At 36.9% G+C, this 21,155-nt stretch overlaps 2 protein-coding genes across 7 annotated transcripts in view; one reads left to right on the top strand and one right to left on the bottom strand.

The window, feature by feature from the left end:
• Positions 1-14,127, top strand: part of ELAPOR2 (endosome-lysosome associated apoptosis and autophagy regulator family member 2) — a 155,189-nt gene extending 141,062 nt beyond the window's left edge. For 2 of the 4 annotated variants that reach the window (XM_036230308.1, XM_016148024.2), the window contains exon 22: positions 1,751-3,238. In XM_036230308.1, coding sequence (XP_036086201.1) covers positions 1,751-2,008 — 258 coding nt within the window. In that variant the 3' untranslated portion in view covers positions 2,009-3,238. The other 2 variants (XR_004953888.1, XM_016148027.2) reach the window with 2 other exon arrangements.
• A 130-nt stretch (positions 14,128-14,257) lies between these two features.
• Positions 14,258-21,155, bottom strand: part of GRM3 (glutamate metabotropic receptor 3) — a 206,955-nt gene continuing 200,057 nt past the window's right edge. For all 3 annotated transcript variants that reach the window (XM_016148028.2, XM_016148030.2, XM_016148029.2), the window contains exon 6: positions 14,258-14,619. In XM_016148028.2, the coding sequence (XP_016003514.1) occupies positions 14,546-14,619 (74 nt within the window). In that variant the 3' untranslated portion in view covers positions 14,258-14,545. The remainder of the gene's footprint in view (positions 14,620-21,155) is intronic.

Below are 21,155 nucleotides of genomic sequence, written 5' to 3'. Positions count from 1 at the left end.
ATTCGGTTCAACTTTTCCTGTTTGTCCACACCATGAATTGGGTGGTATTTGTCCACCTCATGGACTGACTGAGCCATGACTCTGAGAATGGAGGTATTGATTGTTGTTTTTCTGGGAAAGGAGGTGGGGCCAAACCTGCTGCTTCTGATAGATTTCTTAGTATACTTAAGGAGAATAGCAACCAAATTATGGGCAGAGCATTTGGTGGATATGGTAGACCCAGAAGTCAGTGAAGTTTAAGGCATTTAAACAGTTTGAGAGAGGAACACTAAGGCATTTTCCTTCATAAGAAGGTGACAGGGTGGCTCTGAAAAATGAGCGATCATTAATGTCCCTCTATCTCTCAGACCTCTCGGGGTCTAAAGTATTTCCTCCCCAGGCACCTCATTACCAGACTGCACTGTTGCTTTCTTTCCACTGCCACAAAATCAGTTTGTAGTTACAAATTCACCTTATTTCTATTCATCCTCTACTAGCACCTAGATATCTGTTCCAGAACATTTGGGTACAACAGGGACAATGGCATTTTTAAAAACTTATGGACACCCAGGACGTCTTTCACCTTTGTCCAGGGAGGCATAGGGTGATTTGATGAGCAGTGTACTCAATTATGTGGTCATTATCCTTTTGATCTAGGATCATAACAATCAAAAAAAAAAGTGGCTAGACAAGAATTATATTTGAATCTTCTAGGCTTCTTTCTGGCAGGGCTAACACTGGACATTCTGAGGATTGCTGTTGGGGTAAATAAGGGTACATCATGTCTTGGAGTGATCAGAGCAGAATCCTGGATTTTCATATAAGTGTATATAACCTTATATAGAGTCAACCAATATCTTTCCCTCAGTTCCCTTTCTATGACGTGGCCAAGAGAAAGTGATGCCTTTATGGGGACAGCCATATTTAATAACCAAATATCCTTACTAATATGTGTTGACCAGGGGATGGTGAGGGAGATAGAGTCAGAAATCTTTTTGAGTCAATTTTCGAGAAGGCCATTTCAATGCTCAAAGGTACCAATTGCCTTTGGATTGTAGGACGTCTGGAACGTTTGCCAAATACTTCTACTCTCAGCCCATTTTTGGTTAGCTTTTGTGATAAAAAGGGCACCATTGTCAGACTTCAAATGGTCCATAAAGACACAAACATTAAGCAGATTTGTTTTGAGGGCCATAATGATGTGGCTGGAGTTACCTGATCAGACTGGAACAGCAACACTGTAGCCTGAACGGGTGTCAACAGTGGTGAGGCACTACTATAACCCAGAGGGGTGGTCAAAGGTCAGATGTAATCAGTTTGCTAGGAAAAACTGGTAAACCTTTGCCATGAATCCCAAGTCTGACATGACTTGGAACCTACAAGTGGGAACCTCTGCATGAGAAAAATAGAATACTTTGTACCCAGTCTCTGATGGTAGATTCGTTGCTATGTTGGACAGCGTTTGTGGCAGTCTGTCTGGTACAATCTCTGTCAGATGCTTAATTCCATTTGGTCTTTTTAGAGGATGGGTCCTTACTGTGGGGATATATGTGAGTGACCAAGATGATTTGATTGGCATCTAAGATTGGCTTCCAGAGTAGTTGTCTCAGAGAAGGCTGACTAATATGCCAGTGTTTAGTTTACCAAAGACTTTCTTGGCTTAGCAAAAGTGTACGTCAGTAAAAATATAACAAGGCTTATCAAGGGATGTCTTGGCCATAACTATGATAATGGCTTTGGCTTCTGCCCACTGAGCTGAGAAATCTTACAGGTTTTTAGTTCTTCATATCTGGTGCTGGGATTGGGCATCTGCAGCAGCCACTGGCCACCCTTGGGTTTCAGCTCAACCAAGCCATCAGTGAACCAGTCCCAGGTATGTAGTAGAATGTCAATGAATTCAGGGCTCCAAGGAGCTAGTGGCCTCATTCTGATCTGTGAAGTAAGGGATAAAGTTTTCTTCAAAGAGAATGCTGCTATATTTTCACATGAGCCTGAGATGCTGCTGGGGCCAGACCAGCTGCATTCTTGAGAATACCATTTATATTTGACAAGTGAAGCTTATTGTGCCCTTGCTGCCTTGTTGACGCAACATGAACAGGACTATCAGGCTGTAGAGTCACAAGGTGTGCATAGAAATGGCATTCAGTTTTGACAGGAGCTCAGTAACAAGCTAGTAGCTGCTTTTTAAAAGAGTAGCCATGTCAAGGAAGTGATGAGTCTAAAATACCAAAGGATGCCAGAGTCTCTAATTGGCAAAATCGTTAATCACAGTGAATTGTATCACAAAGTGTTTACTGGGGTTGTGAGACCACAAAAATATGGAGCATGACTCAGCTTTCTGGACAGCTCTTAGCTTTTGGCCCAACTCAAAAGATACCACTTTGTGGGTTAGCTGATTAAAAAAAGAGCAAGTAGAATCATCAAGCGAAGCCATACTGTCTTCAGTAGTGAAGAATGCAGTGCAATTCTAGTTGTTTTTCTTTGACTGCCAGCTAAATTTAGCACTGAAAATCTGCCCACATTGTAAACCCAATGTAAGAATTCAAATACTATTCAGTACCACACTAAGTTTTCCTATGGAAATTAGCCTTATAGAACTTTCCCAGAGAAAACCAAATCTCTGTTATCGCAATCAGGACTCACTATAAAATCTCTGCCATCTTTGAATGGATCTAAAGTAGTTATGACAGTTTGCAAGAGGTGTTGAGCCTTAGGGTAGCATAGCTGTTGCCTTTCTTATTTAGCATCAGATTACTGCCACTATCATCTCCAAAGTGACAGCCAAAATTCGAACAGTTCACCTAGTTTCTACCCATAGGTGGACTCCATTTTTCTTTTAATGCTCATTGTAGGTACATGTCTCTGTAACTGTGGTCAGAGACCGGATGAAACTTTCTTTTCCTACCAGGATAAATTTTAGTGTTAGTGGTTGTTACCACGGGGCACACCTGATGCTGATTACTCGACTGGTGAAGAAGTCTTCCATCTCAGAGAATTGACAATATCCAGGCCACCATTTAGGCAGCTGAACTGTGAACTCTTTGAACCCACTTCTCAGTATTCGTCCTGTAGCCAGCTCCTCAGTTCCTTTTCATTTCCAGGCAGTAAATTTTGGAGGACCATTTTATTGCTTTGTTGACCATACAATTTGGTTAGCATGTTTGCTATCAGTTCTTATAGACATCCCTCAAACATGTTAGTGTGTAGGGCTCTCATCATTCCTCTTCCACAAAGATACCTCTCTATCAATTTTTCATCCTCACAGGCAAAACAGTGGAAAACTGTGGAAATTATGAAATTTCAATCTATTAACTAGACAACAAATTAGCCTGCTATAGTTTCATGGACATTTTGGAAAGTGTGCGTCTCCTGGGTCTGAGAAAAAGTACAGTTTATTACTCAGAGCAATAGCAGTAGCCAAGATGGCCATGTTTGCTTTGGTTGCTGTGCACACAGTGGATTACATTATGGAAGAGGAGCCCTTAGCTTGGGGAGCCTGGATCTTCATAGGAGGTAGTAAGTATGTTTACCATTTGCCTCACAGGGTAAGACACTATCTCTAACCTTCAGGAAGATAAGCAAACTTTCTTTGTCCTGGTTGGAGACATTATACCATCCAAGGGTTTTTGTTCTTTGGGAAGATTAGGAAAAAGGACAAACTGTGTCTTCCTCACAAGATATGCAGAAACACAAGACCCATGGAGAATTCATCTGCTATCATCAGTTTTCTTAGACTTGTTACCTACTTAGAACTTAGAATTCCCTATTTGTAAGGGCATTGTCTTGTAATGAAAGAAGTATTTAGGTGCAAGGGAAGATTTTTAAGAGAAAGTGACCTCTAAGCTGAGTCTAAAAGAATAAGTGGGGTTTACTCAGGGAAGAGAACGGAGTGAGTATTAGATAAACTTTCAAGTGCTTCCTCATATTGCAGTGCCTCCTCTATTGTTATTTTATAGCTAGAGAATTGAAAGCTTGAAAATGTTCTTGGAAACAATCACAGGAAACAAGATGGAAGATAGAATTTTTCTCTCTGAGAAGGTTCAGTGTACAACATTTTGTTTTAAATATCATTTTTAGTTGATGTTATAATTTAAAACAATTTTAATTAAAAATTTAAATATTAGAGAAAAGATGAAAGAATTACACAGTGTTACAGCCATATGCCCACCACTTAAATTTTACCGTATTTGCTTTATTACATATCTATCCTTCCCTCTAGTCATTTATGAATACATCTTTTTTATGCATTTTAAAGTTGCAGACTTTAATGCATTTTGCTCCTAAATACTTCAGAATACATATAATTAATGAAAGAAATTCAATATTTTCATTTTTTAGGGTAACATGATTACATAGAGTAAAGTGCACACATCAAAAGTACGTGATTTGCTGAATTTTGAAAAATGCATATACCTGTGTAACCCCAAATATTATTAAGATAGAGAACATTAGTTTTACTGCTGAAAGTAAACTCATGCCTTTTGGCACCCAATCAATCCCATCTTCGTCCCCCAAAGAACGCTATTATAATGCTCTTTTTAAACTATAGATTACCTTTATCTGTTTTAGACTTTATGTAATTGTAATTACACAATATGTAGTATTTTGCTCAAGTTTTCTTTCACTCAGAAAATGTTTCTGAGATTCATTCACCTTGTGTTAGGCAGTACAATATCCTTTCTATTCTGGAGTAGTATTCTGCTTTATGGATATGCCAAAATTTGTTCATCTGTTCTCCTGTTAATGGATACTTGTACTATTTCCAGTGTTTAGCTATGATAAATCTGCTATGAATATCATTGCACAAGTCTTATTGTGTGTCCCATTTTAAAAAATTTGTTATACATGGTTTCATGGAGCAAAAACGTTTATAGGTTTATTAACTACTGTGTCATGCGAGGTTTGCTTTATCTTACATATCCTTATTCATGTTCTAAAGGCCATGCTTTATTTGTTATTTCCCTATCAATGTACTGAACTTGTGGGGTTTTATTTATAGACTCACTCTTCTCAAATTTTTATCAGCAACATTAAAAAAAAATCTTTTATTTTCATTTTTTCCTTTTATTTGTTTCACAGTCATTTATGGGACACTGTGTGTTAGATACTCTGCCAGGTCTTGGTGATATGTCAAATTAGATATAGTTTCTTATCTGAGAAACAATCTCATTTATAGCTGGAGGATATGCATATCACACACACCCACACACACGCACGCGCGCACACACACACACACTCATACTCCCAACCATATCAGTGATAGGAGCAAAATCCCTTGTGAACGTGGAGGACATAGCAACTGAAGCCCTATGAGGCTAACATGATTTTGTAAAGAGTTTTCAATGTTTTGATTTAAATATTACCTTGAGGATAATAAACAGGTCTCTTCCTCCCTCCCCTAGGGAACATATGAATCAAATCTTCTCAGGGACAGGGTACAGAAATCTCAGATATCTTTTCTAGTTCATGGCCAATATCTTAAAGCTCTTTCCTGTAATACACTGTGGGTTCCTTAAGAGCAGACATTTTTTATCCCTAAAGTCTAGTCCTGCAAAACAGTGGGTTCTTAGTAAATATTTGAATCATCAATGGTTATTCCTCTAAAAATTAAGTCTGGGAAACATGAGACTTCAGGCAAGTGCTTACAGAGCCAGTGAGTTAGAGCACTGAGATTTGCAGTGTGCTCTCCCAGGGACTCGTTGTCACAGCAAAGGCTAGGAAAGCAACACTGGCGTTCACTCTGATCTTTTTTTCTGTAATCCTGTCCCTGTAGCCTTAAAAATGTCTGAAGTCCTGGACTCTACTCAAATGAGAGAAAACACAAAAGAAACCTTGTTCTTCCTGACAGAAACAACGTCAACTTCCTATTATTTTCTCATTTTACTTCTCTACTTTAGACACACATCCTTTTGCACCTAGGACTATTCTGCCTCCTATTTCTTTTATTTTTAACATAATCCTAATTCTCTTCATATTTATTCTCTTCCATAACATAGTTCCCCTGGCCCCCTACCCATCTCATTCCAGAAGTTTTTAGAAAGCATTTTCTTACTTTAACAGTGAAAACATTGGGAGGAGTTGTACCTCTTATTTCTCTTTTTCCCCATTAAAGAAGACTAATTTATTTTAATAGGCTACATTTTGAATGTTTTATATAACAAACACTAGTAATGATATATTTGAATTCAATTTTTGATTTATTATCTAAGATGCCTTTATACCTTTTAAGATGTTTTTATTATCTTTGGCATACATATACCCAAAAGATCTTGTTGAAACATATCAGTGAACCCAAGTGACCTTATGTCTTATTGGTGTTCATCTTATTTATTTATGTTGGCCTTTTTCTTATTATTTAGCTTATGTTATCTTGAGAATATTTAGTTTCTGTCAGTTCTATTTTGTCCACAATTCACATGGCAAGGCCATCTATTTCAGCACCCAGGTCAGATGTCCCCTTAGAAGGGCCTCAGTATTTTCTTCACAAGAATCACAACATCTTTTGATATCTATTGCAATCATGTGTTTGCTTCTATTTTGGATTGTCTGTCTTATCTCCTGGACATCAAAAGCATCCTTCAGGGTAGGCATGCTATCTGTTATATCTGACACTCTTATTTAAATGTAAAATCCTAATTTCAGGCGGCAGGTACATAAATTAAAATGACTGCCAGAACTTTCCTTCTGAACATATAAGATTCTAAAACCTTATTGGAATTATAGTGAGTTGATTTTGTTTTAATATTTTTTTCTTCATAGGAAAAAGAAGATCATTTTGAATCTGTTCAGCTGAAATCCTCAAGATCCCCAAATATATGAGAAAACAATGCTGTAGCCTTCAGACTAATGAACAAAGAAACCTGCTCTTTAGTTTTTACAGGACTATAGTTTAGAGCCTGTCCTTGTACCTGGCACATTGGTAATGTCACAGAGGAGGGCCATGCTACTGAAATGGGAAGGAGGTTGAAATGTTTGATTGCCTTATCACGTGGTCAAGTATCTTGCCAAAAATTAGAAAGCAAATGGTTTGAGTCTCAACTGAAGATGAAGCTCAACTCAGGAAGAGATTTATCTGTATATACACATAACTGAAAACCAAGGTTAAGCCCGTTAAGCCCACCAGTGCACTATTGATGCATGCCATATAATTAATGGATAACTTTTATTCTTTATAACTTCTACATAAAAAGTGTGCTTTGGAAGACAGATATCAGCATATGCATTGTGATCCCATTTGTGTTTTCTTTGTTTATATTTTGGAAAAGATTTGAAAAAATTTTAAAGGTGTAGTTATTTTTCCCATTATTTGTTTTCCCGACAAGACCTTAAAACATCTTTTCTTTTAAAAATGGTGAACAAAGACAGACAATAAACATTTCATTTTCCCATAGAGTATCTTTCTGGATTTCAGAAGCCTAAGCAAGCAGTAATTTTTTAGGAAGAGTCGGCAGGTGTTTGGGTTATCTAAACTTATAATCACCTTTGAAATACCATTCATTCTTGTTGGAACTGGTCAGGTGAGCTTGACTAAAAATGTTGAAGTAATCTTTAAAAAAATTTTTTTAAATGGCAAGGAGACACCTTAACTTTCCAGTAATACAAATAAGTGACATTATCATAGAAGTCCAATGGCTTAAGATTATGTAATGCTTGAAGTATAATTTAAAATGAAGGGGAAAGCTTGTTGATCAGATCACACTCCAAAATCATAAACAGGAAAGTGGAATGACTTGTGTACAACTACAGATAACTGTACAAAGGTATTGGGGTAATTTTGTGGTCTCCAGAAAATGGTCCTGGGATTTTTGCCCTATGTCTAGCATCAAAGGTTTTATGGCTATTATTCTGCTACAAGATTTTGAGGGTTATGACTTCCATGGAAGTTTTTCTTTTTTAAGTCAATAAGGAAGAAATTCAGTTTTGGAAAATTACATATAATTGTATTCATAATAAGAATGTGGTTGTACCATAAGCAGTTATGAAATATGTGTTGTTCTTATTCAAAAGTGATTCAGATAATTGTGATATTTCCTGTAACGGACAGGTTCCAGTATTAGCATGTCTTAAATATTATTTGTTGAAAGAAGTTTGATTAGATTTGACCAATTTTGCGTAACATTAATTATTTTAGAACTGAGAAGGAGGAGACTTTCATTCCCATTGATGATTGAAGGTACTTTGATTTGTTTCCAATAATCAGTTATCTTTATAGATGGTAATCTAGATTTTTAAAAAGATGGTACTTGGCTGAGAGAGGCAGGACTTATGAGTAAGATTTTTTGAATCACATCTTTCAATGAGGTATGATTTGTAACTTTTGATTTAGCAAGTGATGTCTTTATTTTTGTGAAAACTGGGAGAAAAATAAATAATTGCATTTATCTGGCTGGTGGGTAAAACACTGAACCATACTGTTATTGTTGAATGAATGTTTGTTTTGTGTATATCTTCTATTGTTGGATTCATGAGTATAGGTGAGGTTGCCATTATTTTATTGTTTATTGTGAGATTCAGGGAGGACATCATGTTGTATAAATCTTTTTTATGTTTAATTTCTTAAATCTTACTATAAATAAATTATTTTGGCATTGCTCATTTTTATCTTGCTAACAGTGCTGATTAGCCTTTCCCTATTTTGGTCAAAATTTAAACAGAAGAATGAAAATAGATTTGAAATGAACCCTTTTAGAGGAATCCTGGTGAAGTTGTACAACTGGACAGTCAGGAAGTTTCTGCGCAGTCACCTGTCACTCTCTCTCTTCATCTTCGGCTGTGCTCAACGTGCATGTTCGAAGCCATAGAGATAATTGGGATTTGCTCCTAGGTAGCTTCTCTCTTCTCCTGTCACTGGACTAAAATCTCTGACATGTCAAAATGCCTTAAATTTTAATGAACTCTCTGAAAATGTAGTTGGTATTGAAGAATTTATTTCTAATTTTAGATATTAAATAGATTTTGTCAGCTCAGTCCCATCTTTGGAATGGGGCTGCCTTTTTCCTTTGGATCCCAGTGGTTGTCATTTATTCCAAGCACTAACAAAGTATGACAGAAGGAATTTTATGAGGAAAATATTCAGACCAATCCTGGCTGTAAAATTCACTTTGGTTTTAGGTCTTGTCTTTGCATAGCTCAGTGGAATGTTGAAAGACATAAATAATTTAATTATGTTTTTATGACTTTTAATTGATATTTATTTCTTTAACTCCCTAAGTGGTAGAAGCAGATATTTGTTATTTTTCTAAAAGGCAGTTTCGAAGCCTTAAATACTTCATTAAGTCAACTATCACCTCTAATATCTCTTAACACTCTGTCAAAACATGTTTAAGTCAGTTTCCACTGGATGAGACCATGTCTTCTGTGGATAAATTATTTTATGCTGTTTCACAATGTGAAGCAATTTGGTATATGTTCACTTGATTTAAAAGACTGAATTTTATTCTTGTTGACTTTTCCCCTCTTTGGTAACTAGCAATCAAGTTCTTTCCAGGATTAAAAATATTTCATAGTATATTTGTGTAGACTTCTGTCATTATTTTCTCCCCAAGGAGAAAAAGCAGTTTAAATTTTTATGTGGAAGAATTGCTTGAGTCCAGTCATTTACCAACTGGGGTCCAGGTTCCCAGGTAGTGGGTTATGATCGACTGTGGTTTTCAAGACCAATATGGTCAAATGTACTTTGACCTATATCAACAGAACTACTTCCTGTGGTAGTTCATGGACATTCCGAATGGGAGGCTAATGTGCAGATCATTTCTCATGAAAGTAAATTTCTTGGGAGTTGAGGAGGAAAGATGATTTCATCATCTAGTTTAAAATCAATGTGTAGCTCGTGTTTATCTTTTTACACAAATGATATGTAGAGTAGACCTTTAGAGGACTTAAAATACCCTCTAATCTATTTTATAGTAAACATGAATATTATCTCAGGTTTACAGGCCAAGTTCTAAATTAAGATTGTCCTAAAGAGAAAGTCCCAAAGGGAGAAAACTAAACAAATAAACAAAAAATAGTCCCCAATACTTGAGTCATTTCTTGCTAAAATGGAGTTCATAGTAACTGACCAGAGATTATACTCTTGCTGGGTTTTGTTTCTTTTGGTTTAACATTTTCAGACGAGTTCATTTTAGGATCATAAATGAAGGAAGTAAAACTTTATTATGGGATGAATAATTGGAAATCAATTGCTACTACTCTTGCAATTGATGCTAATTGATATTACTATTGCAATTTGTCTAGATGGGAAGTCAGCAGACTTTTTTTGTAAAAGGTCAGATAAATATTTTCAGCTTTACAGGACATGTGGGCTCTGTTGCAACTCTTCAGCTCTCTCATTGTAGAATGAAAGCAGCCACAGACAATATGTAAACAAATGAGTATGGCTGCATTCCAATAAAACTTTATGTACACCGAACTTCGAGTTTCATTTAAATTTCACTTGTCATGAACTGTTATTCCTCTTTTGATGTTTTCTTAACTATTTAAAAATGTGGAGGCATTCTTAGCTCATAGGCCTTATAGAAACAAGAGCTGGGCTAGGATTTGACCTGTGAGCTTGGGTTTGCTGACCCCCAGTTTAGATCACTGCAACCCACAAGCAAAACTGTTCGGAAGAATCTGTTTGCACACAGATTCTTTGCCCTTTAGGAGCTTACCACCTTAGAAGTTTCTCAAGTCTCAGAGATGTTCAAGAAGGAAATAACTCATCACCCTCCCTTGATGATTTAATCACCTCACCAAAGACAAAGCCAGATACTCTTCTGAGTTCCTCTTGTCGTTCTTGGGCTTGATTATGGTTATTGGTTAGCAAGTGGTAAGACCAAAGCAAGTGAACTGGTTCAAAGTAAACCAGCAAGATTAATTTAAAAGTCTTTTCTTATTGGAGTTTATTTACCATTTATTGCTAAGGTAACTAGATTTGCAGATAACATTTAATCTTATATACAGATCCATTTAAAATAACCATATGGAAGTAGGGGATATCGATGCCTAAAGTAGCTTCAATATAGATTCTTGAGCCCTAGGACTGGAGACAGTCTTTGCATGTGTTCACACAGGGCACACCTCAATCTACATGTTTACCAAGTCTTATTTTAAGATTTACTGAGCTGCAAAAGACATTTAGGATTTCTTTAATGATGGATGATTCAAAAAGAGATCTCCAATTTCCCTGAACAAAATATCTCAGTAAGGTTTTCAATTTGATGCAATTTTCCTTATTAATAACTCTTGGAAGAAGAGCTTTGCCTAAAATAGCTTATGAATATTGGTAAATTTGGTTTGGGGAGAGGCAATATTTTCTTAGTCTCAGAGGGCCAATTTCAGATTGCTTTTGGTTGGGTTAAATAAATGAGTTAAACCAGTGGTATTATGCAAGTCACAGAACAGGAGTGAAAATTGCTTTATTCATGGGTTTGGGCCTTTGTTATTAGAGCTGTGGCAGTTATAATCCACACTGGTATTCCATCTTTCTGGTGCCCCACTTTTCTTGGCTTCTCTATGCTTACAGCCCTTTGCTGAAGAACTCAGTGGCCCAAAGCTGTCATGGTGGATACGTGAGGAAAGCAGGGGGCCTACCTGAGAGAGTGTGGAGTTGAAGAATGTAAAGGGGCGCTGCCTAAATTACCTTTCTCAGCCAATCTCTTTATCTGTCCTCTGTGTGGTCTGCAAATGAGCTTGCTTAACAGCTTGAAAATAGGACCTTTTTCTTTTACTGTGATAAATCTGAGTGGGCAAGAGAATCTATTAATATTTAAACTAGTGAGGACACATAACATTTCAGAAACTGTAAGCACTTGGAATGCCAATGATAATCTACCATATCATTAGGTTCTGATACATTTTTTTATGAGTGGGATATATCATTCTGCCTGAGTTCCTTAAATTCAGGAAGTTTTTGCAAAGATGGATCTCTTCAACCAGTTTTATATTTTGGAAGGATGAAATGTTGTTACTGGAGTTAAAAAAAAAATATCAATCCCAAACCTATTTGTTTGAAATGGCTTATGTAAAAGAGATTTTATAGCAGCTATTTTTCATATATACTCTGAATATTTTTTAAAACATTTCTAGGGATCACATGTTAGATGATACACTTTAAAACTGAAAACAAGACTGTGGCAGGGAAGGAGAAAATGACAAGAGCCATCAGTTAATGCATTTTCAGTGTGCAGGCAGGTCATGAAGTATAGTGTCCATAGATAAAAACTCAGCTATCAAAAACAGTTTTCTCAAGATTCACCCACAGACTAATTGTCTTGTTTAAAAAGATCCGTGATCAGTTTGATTGTTTTAGGCATGAGCTGTGTCTCTGAACAATCCATGTGATATTGCCTTCCTCAGACTGTCACATTCCATCAGTGGATTGACTTTCTTTTCTCTCTTATCGGCCATGCCTCAGCCTGTATCTTGAGCAGATGCTCATTCTGAGCACGCTTATCTAACATTCCTGCCAGTTTCAGTCACAGCAGAATTCTTTTTTGATATCTAGTGCTGGTGAATTTATTACCCAGTCTACCCTACCCACTCCTAAAAACCCAGGTCCTTATTTGAATATGAGAATTCAGGGCCTGGTGAGCACTGTTGTCATTGAACATCTGCTGAGTTTTGGATGGATTGATTAGGTTGTTGATTCAAATGCATCCAGAAGGAAAAAAGAATTTCTAACATCTGATTCCTCTCTATTTCTTTCAAGGCCAGTCCTGTTGGCTTTTGTGCACCTGCTCATCATTTCTGGATATTTTGAAAATAGTATCGCTATGTCTTGATTAACTAAGCCCTGGTTATTTAGCCTGTGGGTCCTTCATATTCTTGATTCTCTTCTTCCTTCCTTTCACTGTCTTCCTCAGTCATAGTTACCTCACAGAATATCTTCCAGTTTTTATGGTATTTAAAGGCTGGAACTACATCTTATTTATCTTTCTCTTTGTCATGAGCTAAAGAGTGGCCTCCCCAAAAAAAGATATGTCAACATCCTATCCCTAGAACTTGAGAATGTTACTTCATTTAGAGAAAGGACTTTTGCAAATGTCATTAATAATCTTGATGTAAGATCCTCCTGGATTATCCAGATGGGCCCTAAATTCAGTGATAAGTCTTCTTGTTAGAGACACACAGAGAAGACTGACACAGAAGAAGGTGATGTGAAGACGGAGGCAGAGATTGGAGTGATGTGGCCATAAGCCTGGGAAGCTGGCAACCACTGGAAGCTAGAAGAGGCATAGAATGTATCCTTCCCTAAAGCTTCTTAGGGGGTGAGGGCCTGCCAACACTTTGATTTTAGACTCCTGGCCTGCAAAATTGTGAGAGAATAAATTTCTGTTGTTTGAAGTCACTCAGTGTGTGGCAAGTTGTATATCAGCTACAGGAAATTAATGCTTTCTGTATCAATAGCACCTGGCACAGGATCTGGCAGGTAGTTAGATTTTTAGTAAATTTTCCTACGTTAATAAATGATTTGAACCAAAAGGATTACAAAGAGAACTAGAACAGTGTTATTAAGAATAAGCCAGTTTTTGCTTATCCATGCTTTCTCTGGTCACTCTTTTATTTAGGTTAGTAAGGTATTCAAGTTCAGTAACAAGCCTGTGTACCTGAGCATTGTTACCGGGACTTTGGAAAAGCATTGGAAAATAATTTTTCCTGCATTTTTACTGCCTCACTTAGCTGGGAGAGGTGGGGGTGATTTTCCAGTGGAATGACAGGACACTTTTCCAATCTCCTTCCTACTAATTAAGGTGGATTTGGAAATGACAGCCATCAAACCTACCTTAGCAGGTTGTAGGAGCCCTCTCCTTCTTTCCTCAGAGCCCTGTCTGGGAGAATGCTGGGCCCATGTACAGATGTGTCATCTGGGCACTGAAATGGCCTAATACTTATGATATCATCAGTCAATATCTAATTGCTGTGATCCCTGAAGAAGTTCAGTTCTGCTCACTACTCTCTAGCAGTGTTAACAGCTTGTGTTTAAAGGGTGAAGAGAAGCACAGTTAGACAGTTTCTTCCAACATTAAAGGGAGAAATGGTCTGAAGTCAACATATTCAAGTGACTTGAAGTGATTCAAAAAGAACAAACCATTATCCACCATGCTGGAAAACCCTGAAGGTTTTATTCTCAATATCTTTTCATTAATACAGATGCTTTTTATTTTGTGCTGAGAAAACAACCTGTTACACATAATGTAACTTTAATATACAACATAGAAACTCATCCTAAATTAGTTACAACAAGGACCTACAAAAAACTTCATAGGAAAAAAAGCTATCTAATATTGCCACCATATTTTTTAGTAGACGGACCCTATCACACCCTGTCACCAATGCTCAGCTCTGTAAACAATGGTTATTTCCATGTTCTGGGGAATCATTAGTAATGGGGACACTAAAATCAGCCTAAAAAGTTCTAGCACATCACTCTATATTGTACAAGTCCTCAAAAATAATTTATTGTACTGTTTCTAAAAAAAAGGTACTAGGGTTGTTCTTTTGCTCTGTTTCCATATTCTGGAGCTGCACATGAGCACTTTTATCTAACAGTCTAAAAACACGAGAACTGAACCGCAATTCACAATCACAGGGATGAGGTGGTGGAGTCGAGGACTTCTCGCCCGTTGCACACCGTTGGGACGTACGTGCTTGCAGAGGCTAGAAAACAAAGTAGGACAGAAAATTCAGTGTTAGTTAAGTGGGTTACGTGGGTAGTGGCATGGATAATACCAGACACTAGTTAAAGTTAAGTCGAAAACTCATTTTAACTTGGCTTGGAAAATGCTAAAGGATTTAGTGCTATAGTAGGTCAACTTTCTAAATATGTTCTGCTCCAGATTAGCTTGTATCCTTGCACATATCTCCACTAATGTCATAGCTCCTGGACGTGGTTTATGAGCATAATCATTGTTGAAAGAAGTCACTTATGGGTTTAAAATTAGCTTTGGTAATCTATAAACTGGTTAAAAATACAATGTGCAAAATTGAAAGCTCACTGAAATTTTTAAAGAAATTGTTAAATTAATTACTATTTTCAATACCTTAGTTAATTTTGTTCTCTCTGGGCAGGGGTGGCTCTTATGTAATCCCACAAATCATCTGTGAATTCTGCTGCCTTAGAGAATGGTTCGATATGTTTTCATTGTTCAAGTGGATAACCTCAATGAAAACTCTAGCAGGGGCTGCCATGCTGAGAACTTCAATTTCATAAGGTTCTCAGACAGGAAGATATTTCAAAGAGGTGATGCTCTTGTTAATGACAGTAGTGACAGTAGTGTCAGATTGTGAGTATAAAATGGGTATGTATATTCTTTCTTTTTATGGCATTAATTGTCCTAGATACAATTCATAGCTCTTAACTAGTTCAGAGGTTTTGTTTTTATGAGAAATCTAGGTACAGTTAATATATAACTATTTCACCCTTAATACTTTTTCTTTTTACTGAATGAAGATAAAAACAAGGAGCCCCATTCTCCATGGGATGCAGCTATGTAGCCAAGAGATTCGGTTAGAAATAGCCTTACATTACCCCTTAGAGCTGTTTGTGTCCTATCCCTCAGCTTGTCCATCTGGACATACTCTGACAGAAGGAGATGATTCTTTTGGTTACCTGACCACAGTTGAGGTCAAACTGACCATCAGCTGTCCTATTTATGACTTGGTTAGGTATGTGAGAAAATCTTATAAAGTCAGGTCTGTGTGGCTGCCTAAGGTTATGGCGGAATCATGTGACATGTTAACTCGGAGATATTTTCCTTTTATCATTTTTAGGACGAGCTTCAAATTTTTTTTTTTTTTTTTTTTTTTTTTTTTTTTTTTTTTTACAATATGAGCCAACTAAGAGCTATCATATTTGGGTGGAGGCAGGGAAAGCATAATCTACATTTCCTGAAACTTCTATAATGATGACATTTTAATGCGAGTGCCAGATAAATACCTGATAGAAAGTGATAGTGATAATAATTCCAAATGTAAGGGCTTTACTTTATTTTATGTAAATTTTTTTGTATAATTTATATAATTCTAGCTTCATTAAAGATAGGTAAGGCAAGAGAAAAACAAGGTGAAGTGAAGTTCAAATCACAGTTCACTGCAGACCTAGAAGAGCACTTCCAACCATTTAATATATGCTCTTTCTGCAGTCTCCTTGTATCCAACTGTCTACTTGATATCTCTATGTAGATGTTTAATAGCTATTTCAGAATCAAGTGGCCAAAGCATAACTCTTGATTCCCTTACTTGTCTCCATTCTTTCTCTCTTCAGTGAATAGTCTCATTATTCAGTCATTTACTCAAACCAAAAATCTAACATTTATGCCTCCTTCCTTTTTTATTCTTCATCCAATGTCAAACCTATCACCAGTCCAATCAACTGTCTCTACATCTAACAGTTCTATCTCTGCATCCACCACCCTGGACTAATCGACCTAATTATTTTACTCTTGGCTGCAGTAATAGCTGCACTACTCGTATCTGTTTCTACTCTTCCTTTCCTGCAATACAGTCTCTATACAGCAGAAAGAGTATTTTAAAATACAAGTCACCTACCTACACACCTCCAATGACTTTCCTTTATGCTTTCCTTACTCTGGTTCATAAATCCCAGGGTGATTCAGACCATGCCTCTCTTTCTGTATTTGCCTAATTCCACAATCCCTCCCCCTTTTCTTGCTTTTGTCCTCAAACACATTTGTTTCTCAACTTCAGGCCTTTTCAGTAACTGTTCCTTCTGCCAGGAATGGTCTTCATTCTCTTAATCACACATCTATCTCCTTGTCATCCATGTCTGAAATGTGACCCGAAAAAAGCTGTCATTGGGCCACCTAATATAAAGTAACCAACCAGTTATACTCTGTCGCATTACCCAACTTTAAAACTGATCTTTCCGTTTTCCTTTTTTTCTTTTTTGTTAGTATCATATCTTATATTCTTGACTAGCAAGGGCGCTGCTTTTCTTTTTTTTGTTATTTTATCTTTGTTGCTGGTAGGTCATAGGATATATTCTCTATAAATGTTTTCTGAATGATTGTATAAATAGTTGCTGTCAAAGAACATGGGAACCAAGGGAAGTTTCGAGAATGAAATAATCTTTTAACCTGAAGAAAGGTTGCCCAAAAGTGAAGCCTTTGGGCGACCATGTTTTAGGATAAGCAGGCCTTCCTACTTCTTAAGCCACATTGTGGCACTGACCAGCCACCACTACTGCAAAGGGAACTGGCTCAGGCTGTGAACATCCCCGAGCAGGCGTGCTGCCTTTGACATTTTGACTAATCTCTTTATCTTTTCCAGGATCAAGTTTTATTATTTCTGTGCAGGTTTTTCATTTTCAGAGATTGAAGAGGAATGATGTGTCATGGGGTAAGTCTAGGAGAACCAAGGACTGGTATGCTAATGCCACTCTCTGTCTACCTTGGACTAGTCCAACACCCTTGCTACCTGCATTTTTAAAGGTTGTATCAGAAACCTACTTTTGTAGAACTTGATGCAATGCTGTTCTTAAGTGTGCTCTTAGGATCTGCTTGCTCATTGCATTATAATTTCTTAAAATTGGGCGTATTTTGAATAGGTAGGTAAGAAGCATGGGGGCTGCAAAGGTAATTGGATGGAAAATCTCAAGTTACAGTTTCAGATCATTTTCTGTTAGCCGTTCTATGGACATCATTGTGGGAGTTCACAAAATAACTTTGAGTCATCAACCTGCTTCATAGGGATATTAAAGGGAATGCCCTATGTTAAAATGTCTAAACTTTTGAGAGGAAGATAATGTATATTCAAGGTCTTCTTACAAAGAATAGCAACAGCAAAAACACCCCCAAGATCCTTTCTGTAGTTGTTTTTTTCCTAAGCACTTTTAAGTGTATTGAAGGAAACTATAACTTGTATTTTTCTGCTTTTCTTTTACTGTTTCATCTGTACCTTTTGCCAGTGCATTTTATTTTATCATGTGAAAAGTATTCTCATTTTTGTACATGCTGCTGAATATAATAGAGGAAATTACTGTTTTATGAATTTAGTATTTCGATTATTTTGCCTTTCATAAATATTTCACATATGTCTCCCGTATTAGCCCATCTGTTATTCCCCAAGGTAGTAAAATATGTGTAAGAGCAAAGTACTATCATTTTCATGTGTGTTTGTGATGAGCTTTTGCTATTATTCTAATGAAATTCTCATGAGATTTTTAATGGTGTAAGTTTAGCCCATTTTCTTAAGTGCGGTTAAGCAGATTTCTATAATCATCCTTTCTGTCAGAAATAAGAGGCTGCAGGCTTATTTTTGGTTTTCTTGGGAGTGAGGGTGAAGAGCAGCTGTTAGTTACTCTAGGCTAAGGTGGTGCTTTATGCTATTCAAAGGGAAAAGTGAAGATAGCTAAAGAAGACCTAATAAGTTCCACCACTGATCACAAAAGGACAATTCACACCCATTAAAAAGCATATTTTGCTTCAAAAACTTGGTGAAGCATTGGAGATCAATGCAGCCAAGTGACAGCTTTGTCTCACACTGTGAAATCCATATCTCTTCTACCAATAATGCTTAGGCTGGCCAGGCTTTGGGGAAAATGGCCTTAATTTTTCTGGTAACTAGGCCCTCAATCAATGCTAAACATATTTATTTAATAGATTCTTATGCATGCCAAGTGTGTTAGTCAGTTTAGTGGCTGAGACGTGCTTCCTGAGAATCAGTATGTTACTCTGGGTAATATATCAGAGTTGGAAAAAAATAAAACAAACATTTTAACAGAATAGACATTGCATTTTGTTCCCATCTGTTCCCTTTCCTTGCTCCTGGTGACCCCAAATCATTTTTTTACCAGCATGTCTGCTTGTTTAGATATTTTAATGCTATGGTCATGGAATCTAATTTCTACCAGTTGGTGTTGCCTTGGCCTCCTGTTTTGTTATTAAACCTGTTTTCTTATTCATCACCTTAATTTTATTTGTGTGAGGGTCACTTGGACCCATTTCAGAAGTTCATCTGCTAATTTAATATTTGTTATATAGGCGAATGCGTACACTACTAGCCAGTGGTTTGGTAGCTTACTATGTCAGAATTTCACAGAGGAAGACAGAGAATTTATTATTAAGAAATGTGAGCTGGATTCTCAGGGTAACGGTCTTCAACTGTTAATAGTAGATTTAAGAGGAAATCATATTCCTTTGATGTGGGGTAAAAATCTACAGACCAAAGATGTAATTTCCAAATGTGTAGTTAGAAGTTATGAATGCAAAAGACTTCTTCATTCAGCGGTTTATTTCTTGTGAGACAAGATTCGTGGAAGGAGACTATATGACATGATCTTTTTTTTATAACCCACAATACGATTTAATTACCTTATCAACAGAAATTCCACTTCATCTTCAAGTAAATCCTTTGGTCCATTATACCCACATCATGCTGTCATGTTTTGTTTCTAGTCTTGTTCTTTTAATCTCTCCTCTCTTCTTCAAGAAGTACAAACACTCTCTGGACAACCAATAAGTAATTTGTAAATGAAAGGACTCAATGGTTTTTGTACTATTCTACGTTCTTCCTGCCTCCTCTTAGTTGTCCAACATCACTGGTTTCTCCTCCTTTGTATCTAAATGCTTTCTCAGGCAAGGACAGAAATTCATTCACCCTGAGGCTAAAAAATCTAACATGAGCTCTATGTGCTACTATGTCTAGGGATTAAAGTCCAAAGCCAGAAGTTTTCAACCCTAATAAAATAATGTCAGGCATTAGTTTTCCTATCTAGTGGAACGAATCTTGTTAGCTTCACTGTCAAATTATACAGCATCTGAACACATTTTTAGCTTTCATTGCTACCACACTGATTTAAGCCACCAACGTCTGGACTATGCAACAGCTTCCTAAACGATGTGTCTACCTGCTCCCTGTCTTATATTCTGCCCCCACAGCTGTCTCTGCTCACATGTCACCTTATCAGAGAGGCCTTCCCTGAAACTCTGTACAAAATCACCAGGACACCCTATTTGTCTATGTCCCACATTATTTTCTATACTTATCAATGTCTGCAATATTAATTATTATTGGTTTGTCTGACTGTGCCTCCCTCTCACCTGATCAGAATGCAAGCTCCCTGAGAGTACAATTTGTGTTTTGTTCATTACCATATCCTTGGTGCCTAGAACTGAGCTGAGGTCCAAAAGTTTCTTCCATGAATGAGGGAATTATCCATCCAATTAGTCACATTTACTTGTGAATGGGTCGCTCCCCTAAAGGCTCTGAGATTACTCCAGGTAGGGAAGATGTCTTTTTTAAATTATCTATATGATAGGCATTTTGTGGTATGGATACACAGGTATCTCCATTTTGGGGTGTTATCCAGAGAATTTCACTTAAACAAAATGAGAAGGAAGTAGGAAAGAGAAATAGCATAGCATAAATTGATGTTAGACCCTTTGCTTGCTTTGTTTTAAGGTAACGATCATTTAAAGTCAATGTATGGCAGAATTTGATTATATACATATTTCCCTTTTAATTAACATATTTTATGTTCCCAAAGGCATTCATAAATTTGGGTTAACATGGAAATACACATGACTATAGATATCTCTCATACAATATTAAACTCTGGCTCAGGAACCCCTTTTGAGCTATTGAGTTTATGTTCCATTCAAATATGTGGGACAGAAGGGGAACTATACAATGTAATTTAATTCAAGAAAGTAATACTCTCTTTTAAATAATATTTAAATGGAAGAAATTATATCTTTGACCTAAACATTAGCCATTCACCACTAACAATATTCCTTTGTCTTTATCAAATTCCATTTTCTGAGTAGCTTTGTGGGTAGCCTCTCTGGAATACCACAACTTCTCTGTGTGCAGCCTAGGTATAGGGATTGCTGGGATCTCAGATGGACATGATTTATGCCATCGAATTCCCTGACATGGGCTGTTGAGAGAAATAAAATCTGCATCCACACTGGAAGAATAAGATGCTGTCATGTGTGGTACTGAAAGGAAAGCTTTTGGCTTAAAAGAAAAATCACTGAATTTGCAGATGCTAAGATTCTCACGGTCAGAATAATCTCTGCCATGAATTTTATAACTGAGCTGAGGCAGAAAATCCAGAGGCCAGAGAAGCCACATAGCAGCTTTTGAGAGTTTTATCTGTGACTTCAGTTGTCAAATTCTTTAAAGTGTCTAATAAATGTGACTCTGGTTTTCACATCTAGAAATGGAATTAT

This window comes from Rousettus aegyptiacus, unplaced genomic scaffold (genome assembly GCF_014176215.1).
Source record: "Rousettus aegyptiacus isolate mRouAeg1 unplaced genomic scaffold, mRouAeg1.p scaffold_m13_p_13, whole genome shotgun sequence".
NCBI lineage: Eukaryota > Metazoa > Chordata > Mammalia > Chiroptera > Pteropodidae > Rousettus > Rousettus aegyptiacus.
Note: the sequence above shows the minus strand (reverse complement) of the source record. Positions and strands in the feature narration are given on the sequence as shown.